General features: G+C 45.6%; 1 protein-coding gene across 1 annotated transcript in view; it reads right to left on the reverse strand.

Moving 5' to 3' along the window:
• Window positions 1-12,767, reverse strand: part of LOC144509731 (calcium-activated potassium channel subunit alpha-1-like) — a 156,329-nt gene that overhangs the window by 61,435 nt on the left and 82,127 nt on the right. Inside the window, exon 22 of the mRNA XM_078238510.1 lies at window positions 3,024-3,117. Coding sequence (XP_078094636.1) covers window positions 3,024-3,117 — 94 coding nt within the window. The remainder of the gene's footprint in view (window positions 1-3,023; window positions 3,118-12,767) is intronic.

Here is a 12,767-nt window from a genome sequence, read left to right on the forward strand (position 1 = left end):
GCCTCCGTCTTTCCAGGGAGAATAATCCCAGTTAATTCAATCTCTCCTCCAATAAGCCCCATACCAGGCAACATCCTGGTAATCCTTTTCTGCACTCATTGGGAGAAGATATTCCAAAATCCCAAATTTCTGTGTCCCTAAATTGGCCTGGTTTTCTATCTGTGATTTTCCATCCTCTGAGAGATCAGGTGACGTTTGTGTGAGGTGGGGAGGTTGCAAGTACTGTGTGGTGATGTACAAGGTATGAAGGTTCTATGGGACAGGCTAGATTGACTAGAGAGGTCTTTACCCTACCTGTCAGGAGTAAGTGATTCAGCCCCTTGAGCTGATCTGATTCTGGTCTCAACTCCATAACCCAACATAACCCTTCCATGTTTACCAAAAATCTACCTAACTCAACCTGGAATAAATTCAATTACCAACTTCCACCACTTTCTGTGGAAGAGAATCCCACAAACAATGCTCTGAGAAAAAAAACATTCTCGTCATCTCCACCTTAAAAGGTCTTATTCTTAAACTGTGTTTCCAGTTCTAGTCTCCCCTCAAGAGGGAACATCCTCCTGATATCCATCCTATCAAATCCCTTCAGGATCTTCTATGTTTCAATAAGATCATTTCATTCCTCTAAACTCCAATGGATATTTAGCCCAATCTGCACAACCTTTCTTCGTAAGGTAAGCCCTTTATCCCAGGAACGAGTCAAGTGAACTGTCTATGAACTGCTTCTATTGCAATTATAACATTTTTCAAATAAGGAGACCAAAACAGTACTCCAGATGTTATCTCATCAATGCCCCGTACAGCTGCAGTAAAACTTCTCTACTTTTATATTCCATTCCCCTTGCAATAAACACAAACATTCATTTGCCTGTCTAAAGACTTGAACACCAACTTGTTGTGGTTCATATGCCAGGGCACCCAGATGCACCAAGTTTGCATCTCTCTCCATTTAAACAGAATAATGTTTTTCTATTCTGGGCAAGTTGGACACGTTCACATTTTCCCACATTATACTCCATCTGCCACTTAATATATCTATATCATTTGGCAGATTCTCTACCTCCTCTTGCCAACTTGCTTTCCTATTTATCTTTGTGTCATCAGCAAATTTAGCTATCACACATTCAGTCTCTTCACCCAAGTCATTGATATAGATTGTAAATAGTTGAGACCTCAGCACCGATCCCTGTGGCACTCTACTAATTACAACTTGTTAACCTGTAAAAGACCCAGATATCTGTACTCTCTGCTTCCCATTAGTGAACCAATCCTTTATCCACGCTCATATGTTATCCACAGTATCATATGCTTGTTTAGTAACCTTTGATGTGACACCATGTCAAATACCTTTTGGAAATCCAAACACAGCACATCTATGGGTTTGCATTTATCCACCTTGCCTGTTCCTTCCTCAAAAGACTCTCATCAATTAGTTAAGCCCCATTTCTCTTTCGCAAAACCATGTTGACTCTGCCTGATTGCATTATCAATTTCTAAGTATCCTGCTACAACCTCCTTAATAATGGATTCTAGCAATTTCCCTTGGACAGAGTTTCGGCTCACTGGCCTGCAGTTTCCTGCTTTCTGTCACGCTCCTCTTCCTTGAACAAAGGTGTTGCCTTTGCAGAAAAGTCTAAATTCTGAGGCCACGAATATAAGATAATCGCTAATAAATCTAACAAGACATTTCAGAGTACCTGGGGAACAGTGAGAATGTGAAAAGTGAATCGTGTGGAGGACGGAGAAGATCTGCAGAGAGATTTGGACAGGCTGAGTGAGTGGGCGAGGATATGGCAAATGGAGTATAACGTTGATAAATGCGAGGTTATACACTTTGGAGGAAATAATAACAAATGGGATTACTATCTCAATGGAAACAAATTAAAACATGCTACTGTGCAAAGGGACCTGGGGGTCCTTGTGCATGAGACGCAAAAGCCCAGTCTGCAGGTACAACAGGTGATCAAGAAGGCAAATGGGATGTTGGCCTATATTGCGAGGGGGATAGAATATAAAAGCAGGGATGTCTTGATGCACCTGTACAGGGCATTGGTGAGGCCGCAGCTGGAATACTGTGTGCAGTATTGGTCCCCTTATATGAGGAAGGATATATTGGCATTGGAGGGAGTGCAGAGAAGGTTCACCAGGTTGATACCGGAGATGAGGGGTTTGGATTATGAGGAGAGGCTGAGGAGATTGGGTTTGTACTCGTTGGAGTTTAGAAGGATGAGGGGGGATCTTATGGAGACTTATAAGATAATGCGGGGGCTGGATAGGGTGGAGGCGGAGAGATTCTTTCCACTTAGTAAGGAAGTTAAAACTAGAGGACACAGCCTCAAAATAAAGGGGGGTCGGTTTAAGACCGAGTTGAGGAGGAACTTCTTCTCCCAGAGGGTGGTGAATCTCTGGAATTCTCTGCCCACTGAGGTGGTGGAGGCTACCTCGCTGAATATGTTTAAAGCGCGGATGGATGGATTCCTGAGCGGTAAGGGAATTAAGGGTTATGGGGATCAGGCGGGTAAGTGGTACTGATCCACGTCAGATCAGCCATGATCTTATTGAATGGCGGGGCAGGCTCGAGGGGCTAGATGGCCTACTCCTGCTCCTATTTCTTATGTTCTTATGTTCTTATTACCTCGGAGTGTTTGAGGCGAATAGGTTAGATGTATCGAAGGGGAAGTTAGATAAACACATGAAGAAGGGAAGGATATGGTGACAGAGTATGGTACATAATCACTGGCACAGAGTAGTTGGGCCACATGACTTATTTCTGTGCTATGGATTTGATGTAATTCTGTTCCAGAGATAAACATTGTTTCACAAGGTGACTGTCTTCCAAGATCATGCGCCGTGCCAAAGACTTTTAACTAAATGGGGCAGTGAGACTGACAGACATCTCTATCATAACTGTAGTAAAGGATTCAAACACTCTGGCACTGAAGCCAAACTCTGGGAGATTCTCCATCAGGAATACAGGCCTGGATTTTCCAATAACAGTCACCAGCCTAAGTCAGAGTACTCACCAGTGTTACTTGGTTGATGCCCTTTGGCGGACACCAGTGGAACATGCCAGTGGAATCCAATTTCACTTTCTCTTTATTTGTAATTTCTTCAATCCTGAAAATTAAAACAAGAATCAATCAGAAGAATAAAATGAGCTGTACCCCCTTGATTCTGGGTGACAGCATGTGCTCTGGCCAGGAATGAGCTGAGCTGAGTGCTGGTGGTGTTTGGGGTTCAGAGACAGAAGCGTGCATTGGCATTCAGAGCCAATCTGTGAGAGAACTCGGCTGCCACCATCTTTGTCAGCCCTTGATGTGGCGATGGAGAGAAATATACTGAGAAGAGTCTCGAGCACACACACAGCTGGAACGGTGAAGTACCTGTTTGTGTAGTTTGATAACATTAGCTAATCGGCCAGCTCAGAATCGGAAGATTGTGGTTACAAACCCCTGCTTGTATTGGCCGGCAACTCAGTACTGCACGCTGGGAACAATTTGCAGGATTATATCACAAGGAGACCAATTCACTCATCATTCGCGAGAGTAATCTGCAACTAATTTCACTGTCCTGAGTTCTCCCCAGAGCCTTGCAGCAATGCAACAATAACTTGCATTGATAAAGCATTTTGAACATGGTTGAACATCCCAAGATGCTTCACAGTAGCCTTTTCAGATAGAATTTGATGCCAAGTCATTTGAGGAGTATCAGCGCTGGTGACCAAAGATTTGGTCAAAGAGAAAGCTTTTACAGAACATCTAAAGGGAGGAGAAGGAGGTACAAATGAACACCAGAATTGGGATCAGGAGTAAGACACTGAATAAGATCATGGCTGACCTAATTATAGCCTCAAATCCAAATTCCTGCCTACCTCGATAACCTTTCACCTCCTGCTTATCAAGAAGCTATCTCGCTCTGCCTTCGAGGGAGAACGTTCCAAAGAAGTTTCAAAGTTTTTTTCTCGTTGGAATTTATTTATCCATTAAAACTATAGAATCCCTACAGTACAGAAAGAGGCCATCAAGTCTGCACCAACTCAACAAAAGAGCATCCCACCCAGACCTACCCCTCTGCCCTATCCCCGTAACCTCACACATTTACCATGGCTAATCTACCTAACCTACGCATCTTGGGACACTAAGGAATGATTTATCATTTCCAATCAACCTCACCCGCACATCTTTGGAGTGTGGGAGAAACCTGAGCACCCGGAGGAAACCCACACAGACACGGGGAGAATGTGCAAACTCCACACGGACAGTCACCCAAGGCCAGAATCACACCCAGGCCCTCATGTTGAGGCAGCAGTGCTAACCATTATTTCACTGTGCCTATTCTGTGTACTCTGAAATATCCTCTTAAACCTCTACCACTGCAGCTCTACTGACCTGCCCCATAATCTATTTTGCTGGTTCACTTTAACTGATGTTGTTTGGCTTCACAATTGCCCTTATTTAAGTTTAAAATTCTAGCCTTATTTCCACTCTTCTCTCCCTCAAACTGAATGTAAAATTGAATCACATTATGGTCAACTGTTACCTACGGGCACCTTCACTGTGAGATCATTAAATTAATCCTATCATAGAACATAGAACATAGAACATAGAACATTACAGCGCAGAACAGGCCCTTCGGCCCACGATGTTGCACCGACCAGTTAAAAAAAAAAACTGTGACCCTCCAACCTAAACCAATTTCTTTTCGTCCATGAACCTATCTACGGATCTCTTAAACGCCCCCAAACTAGGCGCATTTACTACTGATGCTGGCAGGGCATTCCAATCCCTCACCACCCTCTGGGTAAAGAACCTACCCCTGACATCGGTTCTATAACTACCCCCCCTCAATTTAAAGCCATGCCCCCTCGTGCTGGATTTCTCCATCAGAGGAAAAAGGCTATCATGTTGCACAATACCAGTTCTAGTATAACCTGCTCTCTGGTTGGTTTCAGATTTGCTGTTCTAAGAAACTACCCCAAAAACATTCTATGAATTCCTCATCCAGGCTACCTTTTCCGATCTTGTTTTTCCAGTCTTTATGTAAATTAAAATCATAGAAACATAGGGCCCTATTTTACCATTTTGATTCTAAGTGCTGGGCAGACTTGAAACTGGGAGTGTTTCAGATCTGACTTTTAGATCCGTTCTGAGGCGCCCCCATACACACTCTGCTCGCAAAAATATCAGTGATTCCGAATCGCGCAGCAGAAGCCTGTGGGTGGGGCTTAACGCGCCCGAAATCCTGCAGATCCGATCGGCGCCTCCAACTGCACATGTGCAGAAAAAAAAATGATAGCATGTGGCTCCCTTGCCACATCGCTCCCGAGCCGGATAATGCCTCCCCCTGACCCCCACAGACATTGTCTCACTCCCACAACATTACTGACCCCCTTATCCCCCCCACCCACTCTGGCACCCAGACTGATCACGGGCCCCTCCCCCCTTCCCCCAAATCGCACTTTTGTAGAGCATGTCTGTTTTACCCCGAATCTGGATGGGCAGATGCGGTGGTAAATGTTCCATTCCAGGGAACATCCTGGTGAATCTCCTCTGCACCCCTCCCAGTGTAACCACATCCTTCCTATAAAGTGGTGACCAGAACTGCACACAGTGCTGTAGCTGTGGCCTCACCGAAGTTCTATACAACTCCAGCAAGACTACCTGCTTTTATGCCTTGATTGATAAAGGGAAGTGTCCCATATGCCTTTCTCATCACCCTAGTAACATACCCTTCTGCTTTCAGAGATCGAGTGGACAAACAGGCCAAGGTCCCTTTGTTCCACAGAACTTCCTAGTGTCCTACCATTCATTGGGTACTTTCTTGTCAAATTATTCATTCCAAAGTACCTCACACTTTTCAGGTTTTAAATTCCATCTGCCATTTCTCTGTCCATTTCACCATTCCATCTATATCTTCTTGTAGACACTCCAATACTCCAAGACACTCCGCCTCACTGTTAACCACCTGTCCAATCTTTGTGTCGTCCGCAAACTTACTAATCCTATCCCCCACATAGTCATCCAGGTCATTTATATAAATGACAAATAATAGGGGACCCAGTACAGATCCTTGCGGTACGCCACTGGACGCTGGCTTCCAGTCACTAAAGCAGCCTTCTGTCATCACCCTCTGTCTCCTTCAACTGAGCAAATTTTGAATCCACTTTATCAAATTACCCTGTATCAAACATAGAACATAAGAACATAAGAAATAGGAGCAGGAGTAGGCCATCTAGTCCCTCGAGCCTGCCCCGCCATTCAATAAGATCATGGCTGATCTGAAGTGAATCAGTTCCACTTACCCGCCTGCTCCCCATAACCCTTAATTCCCGTATCGATCAGAAATCTATCTATCCATGACTTAAACATATTCAACGAGGTAGCCTCCACCACTTCAGTGGGCAGAGAATTCCAGAGATTCACCACCCTCTGAGAGAAGAAGTTCCTCCTCAACTCTGTCCTAAACTGACCCCCCTGTGTGTGCCCTCTAGTTCTGGTTTCCTTTCTAAGTGGAAAGAATCTCTCCACTTCTACCCGATCCAGCCCCTTCATTATCTTATATGCCTCTATAAGATCACCCCTCAGCCATATAAACTCCAACGAGTACAAACCTAATCTGCTCAATCTCTCCTCATAATCTACACCCCTCATCTCCGGTATCAACCTGGTGAACCTTCTCTGCACTCCCTCCAAGGCCAATATATCCTTTCGCAAGTAAGGGGACCAAAACTGCACACAGTATTCCAGCTGCGGCCTCACCTATGCCTTGTACAGATGCAGCAAGACTTCTCTGCTTTTATATTCTATCCCCCTCGCAATAAATGCCAACATCCCATTTGCCCTCTTGATCACCTGTTATACTTGCAGACTGAGTTTTTGCGACTCATGCACAAGGACCCCCAGGTCCCTTTGCACAGTAGCATGTTGTAATTTTTTTCCATTTAAATAATAATCCAATTTGCTATTATTTCTTCCAAAGTGAATAACCTCGCATTTACCAATGTTATACTCCATCTGCCAGATCCTCGCCCACTCACTCAGCCTATTCAAATCTCTCTGCAGACCTTCCGCTTCCTCCACGCAATTCACTTTCCCACTTATCTTCGTGTCGTCAGCAAACTTTGTTACCCTACACTTAGTCCCCTCCTCCAGATCATCGATGTAAATAGTATGAGGCCCCAGTACCGATCCCTGCGGCATGCCACTAGTCACCATCTGCCAACCAGAAAAGCACCCATTTATTCCAACTCTCTGCTTCCTGTTGGATATCATGATGTGGAGATGCCGGCGTTGGACTGGGGTAAACACAGTAAGAAGTTTAACAACACCAGGTTAAAGTCCAACAGGTTTATTTGGTAGCAAAAGCCACACAAGCTTTCGAGGCTCTGAGCCCCTTCTTCAGGTGAGTGGGAATTCTGTTCACAAACAGAACTTATAAAGACACAGACTCAATTTACATGAATAATGGTTGGAATGCGAATACTTACAACTAATCCAGTCTTTAAGAAACAAAACAATGGGAGTGGAGAGAGCATCAAGACAGGCTAAAAAGATGTGTATTGTCTCCAGACAAGACAGCCAGTGAAACTCTGCAGGTCCACGCAACTGTGGGAGTTACAAATAATGTGACATAAACCCAATATCCCGGTTGAGGCCGTCCTTGTGTGTGCGGAACTTGGCTATCAGTTTCTGCTCAGCGACTCTGCGCTGTCGTGTGTCGCGAAGGCCGCCTTGGAGAACGCTTACCCGAATATCAGAGTCCGAATGCCCGTGATCGTTGAAGTGCTCCCCAACAGGCCATCAGACTCACCATAGACTACTCTCCGGAATCAGTTGCATTCTTGGACACGCGCATCTCCATTAAGGACGGTCACCTCAGCACCTCACTGTACCGCAAGCCCACGGATAACCTCACGATGCTCCACTTCTCCAGCTTCCACCCTAAACATGTTAAAGAAGCCATCCCCTACGGACAAGCCCTCCGAATACACAGGATCTGCTCGGATGAGGAGGATCGCAACAGACACCTCCAGACGCTGAAAGATGCCCTCATAAGAACAGGATATGGCGCTAGACTCATTGATCAACAGTTCCAACGCGCCACAGCGAAAAACCGCACCGACCTCCTCAGAAGACAAACACGGGACACGGCGGACAGAGTACCCTTCGTTGTCCAGTACTTCCCCGGAGCGGAGAAGCTACGGCATCTCCTCCGGAGCCTTCAACATGTCATTGATGAAGACGAACATCTCGCCAAGGCCATCCCCACACCCCCACTTCTTGCCTTCAAACAACCGCACAACCTCAAACAGACCATTGTCCGCAGCAAACTACCCAGCCTTCAGGAGAACAGTGACCAAGACACCACACAACCCTGCCACGGCAACCTCTGCAAGACGTGCCGGATCATCGACACAGATGCCATCATCTCACGTGAGAACACCATCCACCAGGTACACGGTACATACTCTTGCAACTCGGCCAACGTTGTCTACCTGATACGCTGCAAGAAAGGATGTCCCGAGGCATGGTACATTGGGGAAACTATGCAGACGCTGCGACAACGGATGAATGAACACCGCTCGACAATCACCAGGCAAGACTGTTCTCTTCCTGTTGGGGAGCACTTCAGCGGTCACGGGCATTCGGACTCTGATATTCGGGTAAGCGTTCTCCAAGGCGGCCTTCGCGACACACGACAGCGCAGAGTCGCTGAGCAGAAACTGATAGCCAAGTTCCGCACACACAAGGACGGCCTCAACCGGGATATTGGGTTTATGTCACATTATTTGTAACTCCCACAGTTGCGTGGACCTGCAGAGTTTCACTGGCTGTCTTGTCTGGAGACAATACACATCTTTTTAGCCTGTCTTGATGCTCTCTCCACTCCCATTGTTTTGTTTCTTAAAGACTGGATTAGTTGTAAGTATTCGCATTCCAACCATTATTCATGTAAATTGAGTCTGTGTCTTTATAAGTTCTGTTTGTGAACAGAATTCCCACTCACCTGAAGAAGGGGCTCAGAGCCTCGAAAGCTTGTGTGGCTTTTGCTACCAAATAAACCTGTTGGACTTTAACCTGGTGTTGTTAAACTTTATCCTGTTGGATAGCCAATCCCCAATCCACGCTAACACCCTACCTCCAACTCCGTGTGACCCAATCTTCTGCAGCAACCTTTTGTGAGGCACCTTATCGAATGCCTTTTGGAAATCCAAAAACACCACATCCACCCGTTCCCCTCCGTCAACCGCACTAGTCACATCTACATAAAAATCCAGTAAGTTTGTCAAACACAACTTTCCTCTCATGAATCCATGCTGCGTCTGCTTGATCGAACCATTCTTATCCAGATGGCCTGCTATTTCTTCTTTAATGATGGATTCCAGCAACTACAGACGTTAAGCTAACCAGCCTGTAGTTACCCGCCTTTTGTCTACTTCCTTTTTTAAACAGCGGCGTAACAGTAGCCGTTTTCCAATCATGTATCCCATGTGAATTTACCTTCTTTATTACAAGACTTCCATGTGAGACCTTGTCAAAGGCTTGGTTTGTTGGACATGACCTCGCTCTGATGAAACCATGCAGACTATCCCTGTTCAAGTTTTGCCTCTCCAAGTGGAGATAGATTCTCTCCTTCAGAAGTTTTTCTAATAGTTTCCCTGCCACTGACGTGAGACTCACTGGTCTGTAGTTCCCTGGTTTATCTCTCCAACCCTCCTTAAATAGCGGAACCACATTAGCAGTTCTCCAGTCATCTGGCACCTCCCCCATGGCCAGAGAGGAATTGAAAATTTGGGTCAGAGCCCCTGCAATCTCCTCCCTTGCCTCCCACAGCAGCCTAGGGCACAATTCATCTGGACCTGGAGATTTATCCACTTTTAAGGCTGCCAACACCTCCAAGACCATGTCCTTCCCGATGTCAATTTGCTCAAGAACCTCACGGTCCCTCTCCCTGAATTCCATACCATCGTCCTCATTCTCTTGGGTGAAGATGGATGTGAAGTATTCATTCAACCCTCTACCAATATCCTCTAGCTCCACCTACAGATTGGTCCCTAATGGGCCCTACTCTTTCCCTGGTTATCCTCTTCCAATTGATGTACTTACAGAATATCTTGGGATTTTCCCTGCTTTTACCAACCAGAGCTTTCTCACAGCCCCTCTTTGTATTCCTAATTGCTCTCTTAAGCTCCACCCTGCATTTCACTAATGCCTCCACTGATTTGCTCCCCTGGTGCTTTTTAAAAGCCTTTTCTCCCCTTCTCTTTTGAGGATGTAACTAGTAGAGTTGACCGAGGAGAACCAGTGGGTGTGGTTTATTTAGGCCTTCGACAAGGTCTCACATAACAGACTACTATGTAAGATTAAAGCACATGAGATTGCAGGTAATGTCTTGAGATGGATAGAAAGCTGATTAGCATATAGGAAGCAAAGAGTTGACATAAATGGGTCTTATTCCGATTGGCGGTCAGTGACTAGTGGGGTTCTGCAGGGATCTTTGCTAGGATCCCAACTGTTCACATTATATATTAATGATTGGGAAGAGGGAACTGAATGTACTATCTCCAAATTTGCAGATGTGCAAAGTTGGGTAGGAGGGTGAGCTGTGAGGAGGATGCAGAGAAGCTTCAGCGTGATTTGGACAGGCTGAGTGCATGGGCATGTGTATGGCAGATGCAGTATAATGTGGATAAATGTGAGGTTATCCACTTTGGTAAGAATAATAGAAGACAGGTTATTATTTGAATGGGTGTAAATTGAGAGAGGTGGATACTCAATGAGACCTTGATGTCCTCGTGCATCAGTCGCTGAAAGTAAGCATGCAGGTACAGCAGGCAGTAAAGAAGGCAAATGGTATGTTGGCCTTCATAGCAAGAGGGTTTGAGTTTAGGGATAGGGATGTTTTGCTGCAATTGTATAGGGCGTTGGTGAGGCCACACCTGGAGTATTGTTTTGGTGTCCTTATCTGAGGAAGGATGTCCTTGCTATAGAGGGAGTACAGCGAAGGTTTACCAGGCTGATTCCTGGGATAGCAGTTCTCTCATATGAGGAGAGACTAAATCGGTTAGGATTATATTCATTGGAGTTTAGAAGAATGAGAGGGGATCTCATAGAAACTTATAAAATTGTAACAGGGTTAGACATGGTAGATTCAGAAAGAATGGCAGATGGAGTTTAATCCGGACAAATGTGAGATAATGCATTTTGGAAGGTCTAATACAAATAGGAAATATACAGTAAATGACAGAACCCTTAAGAGTATTGATAGGCAAAGGGATCTGGGTGAACAGGTACACAGGTCACTGAAAGTGGCAATGCAGGTGGAGAAGGTAGTCAAGAAGGCATACGGCACGCTTGCCTTCATCGGCCGGGGCATTGAGTTTAAAAATTGGCAAGTCATGTTGCAGCTTTATAGAACCTTAGTTAGGCCGCACTTGGAATATAGTGTTCAATTCTGATCGCCACACTACCAGAAGGATGTGGAGGCTTTGGAGAGGGTACAGAAAAGATTTACCAGGATGTTGCCTGGTACGGAGGGCATCAGCTATGAGGAGAGGTTGAAGAAACCTGTGTGGAGTTTGCACATTCTCCCTGTGTCTGCGTGAGTTTCCTCCGGGTGCTCCGGTTTCCTCCCACAGTCCAAAGATGTGCGGGCTAGGTTAATTGGCCATTCTAAATTGCCCCTTAGTGTCCCGGGATGCATAGGTTAGAGGGATTAGTGGGTAAATATGTAGGGATATGGGGATAGGGCCTGGGTGGGATTGTGGTCGGTGCAGACTCGATGGGCCGAATGGCCTCTTTCTGCACTGTAGGATTCTATGAAACTTAGTTTGTTCTCACTGGAAAGATGGAGGTTGAGGGGTGACCTGATAGAAGTCTACAAGATTATGAGGGGCATGTTCAGAGTGGATAGTCAGAAGCTTTTTCCCAGGGTGGAAGAGTCAATTACTCGGGGGCACAGGTTTAAGGTGCAAGGGGCAAGGTTTAAAGGAGATGTACGAGGCAGATTCTTTACAGAGCAGGTGCCTGGTACTCGTTGCCGGGGGAGGTAGTGGAAGCAGATACAGTAGTGACTTTTAAGGGGCGTCTTGACAAATACATGAATAGGATGGGAATAGAGGGATATGGTCCCCGGAAGGGTAGGGGGTTTTAGTTCAGTCGGGCAGCATGGTTGATGCAGGCTTGGAGGGCCGAAGGGCCTGTTCCTGTGCTGTAATTTTCTTTGTTCTTTGTTCAATGCTCCCAATGGTGGGCGAATTCAGAACTAGGGGTCACAGTTTGAGAACAATACCTTTTAAAACTGAGGTGAGGAGAAATTTCAAAACCCAGAGGGTGGTGAATGTGTGGAATTCACTACCACCAAATGTAGTTGAAGTCAAGAAGAAATTAGATATAGCTCTTGGAGCTAAAGGGATATGGGGATAAGGGGAAATCAGGATATTGAATTCGATGATCAGCCATGATCAAAGTGAATGGCAGAACAGGCTCGAAGGGCCAAATGGCCTCCTCCTGCTTCTAGTTTCTATGTTTCTATTGGATCCTGAATATCTCGGGTCATCTAAGGTTCTCTGGGCTTGTTATTCCTATCTATCACCCTGGAGGGAACATGCTGGGCCTTCACCCTCCCCATTTCCTTTTTGAATGTCCCCACTGCTCTTCTGTAGATTTTCCATTTAGTAACTGTTCCTAATGTCTGACCGTGGTCAGATCTTGTCTTAATTTACCAAAATCCACTCTTCCCCAATCCAAAACTTTTTTTTTGCAGCT

Source organism: Mustelus asterias, chromosome 22 (assembly GCF_964213995.1).
Source record: "Mustelus asterias chromosome 22, sMusAst1.hap1.1, whole genome shotgun sequence".
In the NCBI taxonomy this organism is placed as follows: domain Eukaryota; kingdom Metazoa; phylum Chordata; class Chondrichthyes; order Carcharhiniformes; family Triakidae; genus Mustelus; species Mustelus asterias.